At 42.5% G+C, this 14997-nt stretch overlaps 1 protein-coding gene across 3 annotated transcripts in view; it reads right to left on the minus strand.

Moving 5' to 3' along the window:
• TBC1D2B (TBC1 domain family member 2B) overlaps positions 1-14503 on the minus strand; it is a 31482-nt gene extending 16979 nt beyond the window's left edge. The window contains exons 1-3 of one of the 3 annotated variants that reach the window (XM_077185389.1): positions 14034-14503; positions 7189-7327; positions 2292-2457 (exon numbers count right to left, since the gene is read on the minus strand). In XM_077185389.1, coding sequence (XP_077041504.1) covers positions 2292-2457; positions 7189-7327; positions 14034-14357 — 629 coding nt within the window. In that variant the 5' untranslated portion in view covers positions 14358-14503. Of the gene's footprint in view, positions 1-2291; positions 2458-7188; positions 7328-13500; positions 13931-14033 lie in introns of those variants that run through there. The other 2 variants (XM_054642281.2, XM_077185390.1) reach the window with 2 other exon arrangements.
• Between the last annotated feature and the right edge of the window lie 494 nt (positions 14504-14997).

The following is a 14997-nucleotide window of genomic DNA, read 5'->3' on the forward strand; positions in this document are numbered from 1 at the left end:
TAATCCAAGCCAGTCTTTCAGCTTCACAAGAGATTTAACATCTTATCAACATGAACTCTAAGCCAATCATTAAGTAGTGCACAACTTTTATAATGTGATAAATTGATAAATATTTACAATTTAAAAATAATCCTAATGATATCAATAAAACTATTTCAGCAATCAATTTACAAGCTTGGCAAAGACTCATTTACACTACAGATTTCATTTTCTTCCAGAAAGAATCATAATTCCTGTTAGGGGCAAGAAGCCTAATTTCTTTGTTCAGACATTCCACACAAATTACATAGATAAAACTGGGCAATGATAGATTGGACACCCAATATCAGTGAGTGTCTCAGGAAGTGCTCCCTGGCATCTCTATACCTCTTCTCCAAATGGTGGCTGATCTCTTACCAAACTCCACATCCTCCCTTCTGTTCTCTGGGCCTGTTCTGCACTCACTCAGCCTTAACGTTTAAAAGCCTGAACACCACCTTCTAAAGCTTGAAAAAACCACAAAGAACAAGTCAAGTGCCTTCCAGAACAGCTTCTTTAAAGAACTGCTGTTAGGCCCATGAAAAACCATAGCTGATGCTGAGTTTTGTAAAGCTTTTGCACAGGTTTGTTCAGGGCATTCAAGCAGCAGTCCTCCGATGCTTTCTATTAGATTAAAATAAGATGAAAGATTAAACAGATACATTTGAAAACAGCATTTATTTCCCTAACTACAATTGGACACTTAACACAAGAGCCAATCATATGATCTAATGAGTCTCTATTTTTAAATGTTTGGGGTTTCAGTCTTGTTTTTATGGTTATATAACTGGAGGTTACAGTAATTCAGTATGCTTCCAAATCTATATTCTGCTTAAATAAGTAGGTGAGAGCAAGAAAATGAAAAAAAAAAATCAAGCCTCAATGTCTGTATATATCATAGTATTTGATAGTGTATTTCTAAAAGTAGAGAAGCACATTTCAACTTTAATTACTGTAAATATATACACTGCTTAACTCCAAGATATATTTTTCTTTCCCCCCCCCCACTATTACATGACAACTGCTACCTAGGATGCAAATACAGCTATTATAGCAATATTTTCTCTGTCAGACAGCATCACACTAAATGTGTGTAACTGTATTCAGGAGGAAGGACAAAGGCTTTTACTGAGACATCTACACACCTTAATACAACTTCATAAATATAAACCAAAAATGTGCTCACAGCAAGAGAGGAAACTCTCTGCAGTTTTAGACACACTTTGATCCATCCTCTAACACTGGGGCTGTAACTAATCACAATCCAGTAAGACACTGCATAGAGCACACATATTGCAAAGGCTGCCAGATCTTCCCCCGTCCCAAATGGTACAGAACTGCTGGAGAAGGGAGGAAAACAACCAACCACAACACTAGGAAAAAAACCCAAAACAACCCACAGCCAAAACCAGCACCATCTGCTCACCTCTCAGATCTCTGCACTAAACCAGAAAGCTTTCAAGGGGATCTGTTTAACTTTGCACTGCTGATGAAAATGAACATTTTCCTCCCAGCTCAAGAAGGACATGCTTTACATGCTGTAGCTTTTTTAACCAAAGCTACAGCTCTGCTTTGTGAGCTGCTCTGCATTAGCACTGTAACATGCTTTAAGCAAAAGCAGAAAATCCATCTACGTGGGCAAAGCAAACCACAAAATTCTTTAGAAAGAAACCCAACAGGAGAGCTGAAAACCAATGGGACTGCTTTCCTTAAAGCAATTAATAGTAGGGAGTAAATTCATTGTGAGTGAGGGGTTTTGATGCTGTAGAGAAGGGGTCTGCCACAGTTTTGCTCAGGAATTTGAACTACATCCACTTCAAATCTGTACCCACTTCAAATGTGTTCATTTCTTTTAAGAAGAAAACAAAAACCAAGGATTTATATTGGTTTGATTTTCATCACCAAAAATAGTTCCTATGCACTGAGTACTATGTCTAATACAATGCTGGGAATTGACTGCTCCAAGAAAAAGCAGCAGTGGCTGAGAATACAACTCAGCCTCAACAACCACTGGGGTTCAGAGAGCAAAGCCACCACTGGAAATGCTGTACAAGACTTTTCAGCTATCAGTGATAGCTACACAATAATGCTCCCTTAAACCTTCAAACAGTAAATAAAGAATCTGTTTACTTGAAGAGATACAACAAACAAACCCACCCCATCACCTCCCATCATTCTAAGAAGCTCCACTGACCACATACCAATGTAGGAAATAGTCTTGGTCAGGAACTACCAATCTCATGGGAACTCTTTGTCCCAGGTTCACAACTTACTTGATCTCAGTACTCCATTGTTTAAGTGAGAAATTGATGGCACTTCCTTGGACTGGTGCAGGCTGGGAAGCTGCTTGTTCCCCCACCAGGTCTGTAGGAGAAGTCTCCACAGCTAGAATATTTCTAGCTCTCTCTGCTGAAGCATTTTGACTTAGGATACTCAAATCTATATTAAAAGAAAAAAAAGGAGAGAGAGAGAGAGAAAAAAAATAAACATAACCTTCAAAAAGTAAAAGAATATTGGCTATGTAAAGTCATAGACTACTAAGCCTGCTCGTGATATTGTTCAGGGTTTACTTTAAATTGCTAAAAACAAAAAACTTTATAAAACATTCAGTTCAAATGAATCTTATAAATCACAAACTTCTCGGTGAGATCTCACTGTAGCCACATACTTTTGATAACAGACAGGAGCTGTGTGATGCTTACAAAGCATTATTTCATGAGTGATCGACAAAATAGGCAATCAGAACCAAGTGTCACAAAAACACTGACCCAGCTTTCAGGGTGTGCTTCATCCTGTGAGTTATTCATCCCAAAAGTGACACTGCAGCTGCAAGTCAGTGACCTTCACAGCCCTGAGGCAGTCCTGTGCAAGGCCAGCTGGGCACTGCCAGAACCAAGAATGCTGGCACAGCTCTGCAGGACATCAGACACTTCCTGCACCAGTGAGGATTCCTGAAAGCAGCTCCTCCTCAGCCCAGCCCAATCTCCTGTGCACTGCAGCAAGTGGGGGCCCCATGGTCAGGCCATGCAGAGCTGCAGAACAGTCCTGGAGCTGGCCCAGCCCTGAGCCACAGCTCACAAGGGCCAGAGGAGCCAGGCTGACCCAACCAGCACACCAGGGCTCCAACACATCACCCTGGCAAACACAGACTGCACAATCTGCAGTGCCTGTGCTACCTCTGTGCTTCCATTACTCTGGAGAGCTGCTTTCTCCCTCCAGGAGGAAGAGGGAGTAAAAAACCCAGAATACAGAATATACTATAAGTAGCAAAAAGCATTAGAGAGAAGCATAAAGTGGTTCACAGCCTTCTATAAACCCTCTGAAAAGGCAAGTTAAACAAACCCAAATGCAATTTTCAGAGTCTTGATATAATTCATAAAGTACTGAAGTGGATTAAAGACTTTTTGACAACACTCTCAGACTTGATTCAGCATTTATATTAGAAAGTAACACATTGGATGGGCTCTGACTTAAATAAAACCCTAGGAAATTATGATACCCTCTTTTATCACTGGTGAGTCTTTCAGCCTTTGCTCTGACAATTGCTTGGCACCAGCAGTGAGACCATCTTTAAGCAAACCATACCCTCCAATTACTCAGCAGGGGGTTACTTTTATCAAGTATCAAAGATTAGAAGTAGAAAGAACATTCTGTGATAAAGAATATGAAATATTAAAGATCTCTGACACTAGGAATGTCTCAAACCCTTGAAAAATGGTCTCTGACACAGAAATGTATCATGTCATGTTTCAAATAGAGGTACAAGTTACACTGCCTTGATTTTTGTAAACAGATACTTCAGGGCCTTATCAGCCAAAGGGAATTCCAAGTTCTTTTGCACTGTGGCTGTTTGAACTAAGCACAGTTCAGCTAAAATAGCTTAGATAAAACTAAACATGGGATTCTATTTACTGTCTAACGAAGAGGAAAGATAATAAGTAGGTTTTAACTGCAAAATAATAATTAAAAACAAGACTAAACCCAACCCCCTTCCCCCCCCCGCAGAAAACCCAAACATCCCAAAGGGCAAAAATACCAACCCAACCCACAACACACAGACAAAAAATTCATGGATACTCAAAGCCAAGGTGGAATACTAACATTCTGCCTTCACACTTACAGCTTGTTTCATCTTCTACCTGTTTGATTCTGCTAAGTCCTTTTAGAGGATGGTCCAGGTAAAGGAATTGTTCAAGAGCTGAATTCCCAACAAACGCATTTCCCCTCCCAGACATGGCAATTGTCTGAATGTGGCACCCTGAGGTTGCTCACTGGCCATCATCCCCTGCCCACACCAGCCAGGAGCTTTGTTAGACCCATGGACTGCACAGCACACAAAGCACTGCAAATTAAATTATAGTGGCTGCTCATGCAACCTCCAAGTAAAAAAAAAAAAAAAATCTTTTTTTGGAACTTATTTCAAAACACAACAATCTTATAAATACATGGCATTGCATGTTTTATTAATGCAAATTAAGAACTGAAATCATCAAAACTACATTAACATTTAACTGATTTCAAGAAAAAATAATAATCCCACATGGTATAAAGAATAAATAATTTATTTGACTTCCATGGTAGTAAGGCACCTCCACGACAAATCCTACAGTGTAATTATTGTTAATATTCAATTTCCCACATCCCACTGTGATAAATACTTTGAAGTATTTTTACTATGTTGAATGTTCCTAAAAACCTTTCAAGGCTGATCCACAAAGCTTTATCTAGCTCCATGCACGCCCCAGTTAGTCCAGATTTCTGAACTGGGAGGGGAGAGGACAGACAGGCAAGGCTGCAGTAAGCAGTTCTGGGTTTGGACTGAAGGCAGACTACTTCCCCATTTAAAACATTTATGATAGCATCTGTACTTGAGCACCAGCAAAATAAACCAATTTCTATGCTCTGGTATAAAGTACAACACTGCATGCACATTCAATTCTTCCAAAAAAAAAGAAAAAAAAAGCCACAAGACACATTTCTTGGTCATCAACATGAAACCAGAGCCTTAGAGAATCCCGTAACTCTAGAAGAAACTCCTGGACTACTTGATTTAAAAGAAGGAACAAGCATCAATCATTCTGGCTATTTGCATTTTCCCCACAAGGAATCCCTACTTAAACACTTCAGTTGATGATAAGAGTTATCACTGTGATTTGTCCTAGAAAATGAGATATTCTAGATGCAGCTCCAAATTCTTCATCATGCAGTTTAACTGCAGGCTACCCCTGAAAGGGATGGGCCTACTCAGCCCATGCATGTTATGTTGACATTCCTTGTCCTGGATATAACAACAATAGTAATTTAAATTAAAAAAAAAAATCACATGAAGAGATTCAGTTGGCTTATCCAGAAAGCCCCCAATGACTTACAGAAAAATACCAGGTCAGAGATGAAACGACTGGATGTGATGCAAACAGGTGTGAGGGAACAGCACCTGCACATGCTGCAGTCACAGAGGCTTGTTTCACATTGTACCCGAGCTCTGAGGGAAGCAGCACAAAAAAGAACAGATTCTGTGGCCAAGTTACACATTACAGTTGATGTGATCCAACACTCTGCTGCCAAGAGGGCAGGCCTGTCTGCTGCTTTACTCTGCCTTCCTGTATTTGGTTGCTGTGCCTTGTTCCCTCCTGTCCACCAGCTGTGCAATCACCTGATTGCACACTGAACATATTTCACTCATCAATCTTGCGGAAACAAAAAAAAAGTGCTCCTTTCTGGATAACATATGACTTCAACCTACTCAGCACAGGGTCAGTTAAACACAACAAAAAAAGGGAGCCTGTGCAGCAGAGAACAAGAGGCTGAAGGCAGAAAGACAAAGGGCTGAAAGAGCCAAAGCCTGTTCCCTTTTGCAACACTTAGATTTTTGCCCACCAGTGCATGTGCTCTGGAGCACATGGCTTGACAAGCTGCTACCCAGACTGGCTACTGCCAAAAAAAGGGGTCTCAAACCATCCCACTTGGCATTCCCAGCAATTCTCTTGGGCTAATCCAGCCACCCACCTGTCCCTACAGCAAACCACTTCTGGAAACTACACTGGCCAAAAAACTGATCAGGAGAAGAGGCTGATTGCTGCTGCCTGCAGACCCTGCAGTAGCACATGGCAGGGCCAGCCCTGCACCAGCTCAAGGGCTGGGCTCTGCTCTCAGCAGGAGCTGCCTGCAGTGCCTCAAAGGCCCAGCTGAGCCCCCAGCAAACACATGTCAGGCCAGCTGTGTTGAGCAAGCAGCCACAAGCAGCACATCCTCTCAAAGAAGAAAATGGGTTAGAGGACAACACTAAAATGGGACCCGAAACTCAGGAGGGGACAAGGTGTGATAACAACAGCTCAACACTGCTGGGTTTACAGAGGGAGCAAAGTGACATCAACCAAATGTGACATCTGTTGATGAAATATGCCTGACTGCAAGACTGCTTAAACCCAGGAGAGCCTTACTAATGCCTAACTTGGCACAGAACTGGATTGTACTCAGTCTTACTTATGGATAACAGAAATCAGCAAGGAATCCATTTCTGTAGGGACTGAGGAATAAAACAATTCACAAGTGCCTGTGCAATGTAGTAAAAAATGCAGAGTAATTCTGTATAATGCACAGCCATTTTGATAAGTCTGACACTAGTGTAGAATTACGTTTTCCTTGCCTAAAGGTATTTCAGAGACTGAACTTCACTTATGTAATACCAGCGCAGACTGTCTTTCAGTTTTGAAGGCACTGCATTTTTATCAAAGTCAGATAGATCCACCACATCATACCTTTTCAGGAACAAAGCATGGTCATTCAGAATGCAAAATATACCTGCTCCTATTAAAAACTGAAGTTTACATCTCAGGATATTTACCATGCTAACTTTTTAAGATGTTGCAACCACTAAAAGACAACTTACCTAAGCTTAATGAAACCTAGTCGTAAGACTACTCGATTTTATTTCATTTCCAAAAATCTGTTTTTCAAGAAATCAACAGATTTTGTAAAGGATACAAAATCACATATAAAATCACATTTATGTTAAATATTGTAGCATATGCGAAGTTTACTAGAGTTACTTGATAAACAGATGTGAAAAAGCTTTCTTCAGGCAGTTCTCTACCCCAGTGCAACACCTCGTGCTATGAGCTGACACTGAGGAGAGCCGTGCCTGCTGCTGTCACTCAGTTCCCAACGTACCAGGGTTGTCTTTGGCAACGAGCCCTTTGGAGAAGTCGCTGGGTGTGGGCGAGGTGCGGCTGTCCAGGCTGTGGCAGTACTCCCACCTCTTCTGCTGCAGCTCCTGCAGCCAGTAGGTCGTGTCCTGCCGAGTCGCAGCCTGCAGGACACGGGAGCAGAGCGCTGGTGAGACCCCTGCACGCCCTTGTGCGTGAACACAGCAATTCCAAGTGCAATAATAAACCCCACACAGATCAGCAGCAGGTCACCAAGGTACCATCACTCCAAATCAGTATGATTTTAAAGGAATAACCACAATGCACCAGGTGCACCCTGTGCTCACATGCACATCCATGATTTTCACGCCAGAATTTTTCATTAGAAGCAGTCTCACGCATTCCTCTTCTTCAGTTTTACACTCAGACTTTGGAAAACACAGCAGCATCATATATTTTACACACAAAGCACTGTTTGAACATATAACTACAAATCTATATTATTGGAAAAAATCCCATACACATTCAGGAAGATTCCCATTTTCTTTTAACTTGCTTTCTTGCCAGCAGAAACCAACAAATGAATAATTGAATAATGCATTGCAATGCCTCTTACCTTAATGACTAAATCTACACACTGTATTTCCTGATGATACCATGAGCTAACTACCTTCTATAGAAAAATCAGATTTAAAACAAAAAAACCCCAAAATCCAACATTAATGCCTAACCTACAAGCCTACAGTCAAAAATGTGAATGGGCAGTAAGTGAGGAGGAATTCAAACATACCTTGAATCAGAGCTCTAAGTGATTTCAAAGCACGTAAAATGACAATACACAAATAGCAAGGAGGGACAAATGAAGGTATCTGACACTGCAGGTGCTCTATGGAAAAGTAATTGTTATTTCAACATACCTCTCCAGCTGCCAGTCTAGGACAAGCACCTGACCTGGTAACATGGACTGTTTAGGAACAAAAAAATTAGCACTGATGAGGAGACACTCCCCTAACTCCTCTGGCTTGGTAGCACATGGAGTGCTTATCTTTTAGCTGGCCTTTCTCCTACCTCCTCCCAAAGTGCATGACGGCATTATCAGTGGAAAAGATGACTATGTTTATTCTTTAAAGACAACCTAATTTCAAACAGTTTTTTGTTCTGTTCCTCAGAAATTAAGAGGACACCTGTGCAAGGCACAGCTGCAAAAGAATGGAGAGCAACAAACAACACACATTTACATACAAAGGCATACAGTAAGTGCTGCATAAAGCACAGCAATGGCACAGAATTGTCTATATTTTTCACATAAGAACACTTCTGGTCTAGTAAAATTGAAGATTCATTGGCCATTATATTTTGGCCCCAAGAGCAGCTAATGACAACACAAAGCATAAACAGCACGGCAAACAAAAACTGATGTTTCCCCAGGGTGCTCTCTCTGGTTCAGCAATTGGTAATCTCAGTTTAATCATGAGAGAGATGGATTTTTATTTTACCTTTTGGCTCTTTGTAGCCCTACGAGCTTTAACATCCATGACACCCTACAGCAAATGGCTCCAAAGGACCATTCAAGGAGATAAAGCAGAAAACCTCAGTTATTCCTGAAGCTGCTGCTCCAGCTCCTTTCAGTACATTATGCACATGGCAGGATACAAGATATATAAATCAAATAAACATTCATAAATCAAGAAGTGAAACAAACAAGTGACACATGAGGACACTGCAGAGTCAGTTGGTAAGAAAGATATGTAACCAAAATACTTCTAATCTGAAATGGAAATCAGCTTCATGTATTATTTCTTGCTTACTCACAGGAAACCAGAGAAAACTATTTCCCTCATAAAAAAATACATAGGGTAAAGAATAGTTCAGAAGGTTAAAGAACTGGACTCTGGGAAATGCCAATCCCCACAGCCACCTCTGGCAGTTTGGGAATGACCTCCAATGACCACAGGAGCAGGTTTTTAAGTCTATAGACTACAGTCACTTCTTGCCAGGAGTAAACATCTCCCCTTCTATTCCTAGCACTGAAGTATTTCCTTTGGAGCTTTAGCCAGTGGCAAGTCTTCAGTTCTGGTAAATATGAGAGCTTATACTTCCTTTAGAGACACCTGCTGACAGGCCATGTAAAGCAATGTTTTACTGTGCTCCAGCAAAAAACCACCAAGAATCCAAAGAGCTTCCACTAGCACAGGATGCAGAGCTTACGTGGTTCTCTTTGCTACCACAACACAGCTAATGAGGCAACCCACTGCAGTCAGTCTAAGTTATAGCTACAATTAGCTCCTGCCCATGACTTCCTGAACTTCATGAGCCTCTCTCACAATTTGTCCCGCTACCATCTCACCAATCACCTTCAGAGAGCAGTGAATCACTGTTCTTGGAGTTGCTGCTTTTCAGTTCCCAGCTGCAGGGAGGCACGCTCAGCTCCCAGGGGAGGCTGTTACACACAGGGCCGGGCAGCCGTGCCCGCCCTCCGGCACCAAGTGCCAAGGCAAAGCAGCACAGGCTTCTCACGCCCCTGCTTTAACTCATTTCCCCAAGAATTACTCCCTGCCCTCCTGCTGCTCCCAGCCTGTTACCTTGCCTTCTTTTCCTCCCATACATGGTCCTCCTCTTCTGGAGTCTTCCTCTCCCTTTGAACAGTTTTGGCTGACTTTATTACAGTCATCTCAGTTATTTACAACTAAAAGAATATCCTAAAAATCTCTGTTAAAATTAGTTTTGTTTAAACAAAATTCATCGTTTAAGCTGTTGTTTGAAATAGATGTTTAAAAAAATCAAAACAAAATAAAACCAAGAACTACACATAGAATATTTAAGTCTTCATCTTCCCCTAATCACAAAGAGCGCAAGTTTTGAAACATATTTTTAAATTTCCTTTATCTGTCAAGAAAGGACACTGCCATGCTTGCCCATTTCTCATGACTTTTACTAGTATTTGGCTACTGCCCACCATGAGAGCCAAAACATTTAATTAAGCAGAGTAGCAATTAATTACGCAAAAAATCCTTATAGCTACTAAGGTATTGCTAAGGTGCTTTCTTACTGCAGAGCCATGCAGTCACATTTTAATGGATGCAGTTCTGTGAGAAAAAACACTACCATGAATGGCCTTTGAACTGGTGTGAAATAAGGAATCACTGTAATTGTACTGCTGCAAACTTACAGGCAACACTAGGAGTAAAAGACACTCTTAAGTGAAGAGCCATACAGTACCATGTAATTCTCAACTTAAGCAATGGAAAATTACTGTAACTTAATTAAAAATATTCTCCTAAATTCTTCCACTAAGAATGATGTAGAATTGTCACCTTCTGATCCAGACATGACAGAGAAGAATTATTTGAGGAAACCATCCATGGACTGCCACTGGACACAGTGGTGGAACACGTATGCCAACATTAAATACTTTAAAGGAAGAGTCCAAAGAAATGCAACCAGCAGACCTCACATTTTGAGAAATCCCATGAAAATTCTTGCTACATTTCTGAACACAGACAAACTCTCCCTCAAGCTACTCTGTAAAAAGGGAACATCACCAGAAAGTTTGCATTTCTTAAGATTTACTATTCCTGCTATGCTCAAACACCAAATCTGGGGCCAGATGGCTTCTTCTGGAGGGCAGCCCAACTTTTAATTAAAGCACTGCAACCACTAACCAGCAAAGTTTTGAGCAAGAAGCATCAGCTCAGAAAACAAACCACCCTCAGTGCTGAGCTCCCTCCTCTGCTGTGTCAAGCCCTGCAGCAAAACTGTTCAAGCTCAACTTCACTGATCACTGCTGCATCCTGTGAGATCACTGACAAATTCCAGCATCCGCTCCTAAGCCACTCTCAGTTCAGCAAGTTTGGGGTCCAATACTTTCAAGTATCAGGGCCCTGAAATCTCTGCAGTCTCTGGAATCCTTACACTTGGCCAATAGCCCAGAAAATATTTTTTCTTTCACAACTCTGTGCAATTTCTGTTCCACTCCCAATTCACCACTATTCACAGAGAAGTGACCAGACACACAGTCCAGCATCACTGGCCAGAGTTCCTTTGGTTCTGAAGCAAGCAAAACAGATCACTACATATCACTCACTACCTGCTTTAAAAATAAATGAGAAATGCTGCCTTTGTTCATTTTTATACATTCATAATGTTAATTATTTCCCCCCTTAATGCAAGGCCTTGCAGTGCAAACACAGCCAAATGTTTATTTGATAGTATTAGCAGCATTTTGTGTTACAGGACATATTTGCAGGATCAGTATTTGCATGCCTTTCCATAAAAATATTCTCAAACATAACTTATCCATATTCATAAAATACACAATTTTCTGTGCTCCTTTACCTAAAGGGATGGTATCTGTTATATATTTAAATGGAAAAGATTTTTACACACACTTAACTTCTTCTGCACCTGTTGGAAATGTACAGAAAAAACCACAATCATACAAACGGCAGGCTGGTTTTCTACACCTCTAAAATATGAATATTTTGTTTTATTTGCTGTAAAGGCTGCAGTATATTTTTTCCAAAATTCTTATCTGGGCAACAAAGCTAGAGTACATCATAGAGTTCTCAGCTCCCAATACCTGACAAAAGTCTGAGCAATCAAGATGATGGAATCATTACACTAACACGAAACTGAGGCATGATAAGAAATAATGCATTCCTCAATAGTATCATCATTTCAATCTGGAATTCCAGCAGCTTATTTTTTATTGCTCTTCTTAGTCTGTAACACTGAATGGGAAAGGCCAGATCACAAGATGTGGAAATTTTGAACAAACAGCAAATTGAGGAAAACAAAGCATGTGAATTACAGGCTGAAGACAGCATTTCACTTGACTTTATTCCTCGTGCTCTGTGTGTAATGTTTTCTTGATAGAAAATCACATTTGCTTTTAACAGGGGCTGGATTGGAGGGGGAGGGAGAGGGGTTGGGTTGTTTGGGTTTTTTCATTTACCATCTTGAATTCATTTGCAACTCTACCTAAGTTAGCTGAAGGATGCTTTTAAAGGCCTTAAAGAACTATCATGCTGGACTGAAGAAAATTAATTTCAGCTTCAAAAACCTTATTTGGTTTTATTCCTTGGTGAATGACATGGCCACAAAACGCCAGATGATCCTGCAATATCCCTTAAGATTTTCATTAACTCCTTCTTTACTATATAAACACATACAACATAACATCATCTTTATGCACAAACATGTGGCTGCTTTAGGGCATCACAACACAAAATTATCTTTTTCTGCTAATTGCAGAAATTAATTTGACTTTCTTAACTGGCACCATTTCTCAATCCTCATAAGGGAAACATGAAGAAAGTTCCAATCTTTGCACGTTCTTTCCTAGAGAGCACCGGAAAAAACTTAACACATAAAATATGGGCAGAGTAGCAACATCACAGACCAAAAGATACAAAAAAAGAAAAAATGAAAAAGAAACCCCCCATGTCTTACATTTGTGTAGCAGTGCTGAGGATGATTTGTGTCTTCATGACTGCAGAAGACATCCGAGGCTGCTGCCAAAGTACTGTCTGACAGTCAAACACAGCACTTCACACTGCAATCTTTATCACACATCCTGGGTTCTCAACAAAACCCCTCCTGTTCAAAAGGCACCCTCAACACAAAATTTTTCTGAAGATCTCCATGTAAAATCACAAATCACTAGATGCTAATTAAAACAAAGAAAACTCCTCAAACTATTGAAAGCAAAGCTTAAACCAAGTCTGCGGTTTTAATGTGCATAACACAAACACTTGGGCTATAAAGGCAGATTCACTGAAAGTAGTAAAATCTTTTACAACTACACAAAGGTAGTTTTTATGTGCAACTGACTACATTGCTTTTACCTAAGCAAATACTGTTAAAATTATTATTGTATTAGTTTCCTAGGTAAATAAATTTCTTATTCTCTAGTAAATCAAGTCAATGAGTCGGTATTTTGACATTTATACTCATCAAAACAGAACGCTGAAGAGCTTGACACAATCATCCTCCACAGTCCCAGCAGGTATCATGAGTGCTCAAATCTCCACTGCTGAATAAGTATGTAAGAAGTATTTTCCAGTATTCAATAGGAAGTTCTACTGCTTAACACTTAATGGATTATGTTCTAATACTAAGAATGTTTCTCAGAAAGTACACAGTTCACGTGAAAAGTTACATTCTATGCAGAAGAACTCTCTTTGAAGGACACATATCTGCCTTAACAGAATTAAAAAACAATGGATGCTCAGAATAATTTATTTCTTCTTTACTGAGTCAAAATGGTTTCCCTGTTGGCTTTTTTTCCTAGGCGTGACAATAGAGGAAAGATATCTTAAATAATCCAAACATTTACCTCTTGTCCTGAGAAAATCTGAGTCCTTGAACAGACAAGACGATAAGCAGCTCTGCTACTATGAGGAAACAATTCTCCCTCCTCTTCCTTCCTCCCAAAGCAGCCTAGACGCAGACTCCTGCCACGCATCGTCTTTTCAAAATAAACACTCCAAAACTGAAACCCGACCACTCCCTCCAAACTTCCAAAACCCCAACTCGTCAGATTTCCTCGGAAATTTTTTTTTTGCCCAGACAATTCCAGAGAAGCCACTCAGCCCATGCTCAGTAGAAGCATTTCCTCCTTCTCAGAGGAGCACGGTAAACACGAACTCGTAAAGGAGAAATTCGCAACTAACAGACAGCTGGGGCCAGCCCGGTACTGCGGATCTCCCCGGCGTTTGCGAAACAGCACCTTCCTTCCTACAGCAGCCCGCTCGGGCGCGGCGGAGGGGCCCCGCCGGCCGGGGCGGTACCGCGGGCGGAGGGCACGGGCGGCACCGGGGATGGGGCCGGGACAGGAGCGGCGATGGGTCCCGCCCGCCCCGGGCCTACCTTGAGAACGGTGACGGCCCCGCCGGGGCTGTGCACCTCGAAGGCGGTGAGCTCGTCCCCCGCAGCGGCCGCGCCGGCCTCGGGTTGGTGGTAGCTGAAGCAGGCGGAGGCGATGTCCAGGTGCCCGAGGGGCAGCGGCTCCTGAGGCCCCTTGAAGTAGTAGAGGTAGCAGCGGCGGGGGTCGAACACGAACCAGCGGCTGCGGAAGCCGCGCAGGGGCCCCTTGCCCGACAGCTTCTGCAAGTACCCGCAGAGCTTGGGGGTGCCGGGGCCGGGCTGCTCCCCGGCCAGACCCTCCTCCCCCTCCGAGCCCGCCGCCGGCATCGCCGCGCTCGCCGCGGACGCAGCCCCGGGGCCGCGCAGGGAGCGGGGACGGCTCGGCCCGCGCCCGCCGCCTCTCGGGACTTGTAGTGCGGGCCCGCCCCGCCGGCCCCGGCAGCGCCGGCACCGCGCCCGCCCCGGCCGAGCGCGGCTCCTGAGCGCGGCCCCGCCGCCGCCGCCGCTCCCGGCCCCGAGCTCGGGCTCGGCCCTGCCCCAGGAAATCGGGCGCTGCTGACGTGGGACGGCGCTCCTCGCTCCGCGCGTCCCGGGCTCCCGTGCTGCCGGGCTCCGGCACTTTTCTGACCGAATCAAATACGGTTTTCCAAATCATACCTTGGCCTATGATCAGATTAAAACCCTTGTGTTGTAGTCTCCTGTAGTTTCCTATTCTGAATCCTATCCCTGCCCGGCATCGCAGCAGCAGCCAAAGGAATGCGAAAAATAGATGGAAAATGAAGGCACATCAGTGGGTAAAAAGCTGTATTTTACAGGGATTAGGCTTGTGAATGACTACAGACCAAACTCTTTTTTTTTTTTTCCCCTGAAACGCCTAGCACACTTTGGGCTCTAGGGAACTTCTGGTGTTAATAATAAGGAACTTCTAACATAGGAAACGACTGTGAAGACATCAGGCTACCACAGG

This window comes from Agelaius phoeniceus, chromosome 13 (genome assembly GCF_051311805.1).
Source record: "Agelaius phoeniceus isolate bAgePho1 chromosome 13, bAgePho1.hap1, whole genome shotgun sequence".
Taxonomy (NCBI): Eukaryota; Metazoa; Chordata; class Aves; order Passeriformes; family Icteridae; genus Agelaius; species Agelaius phoeniceus.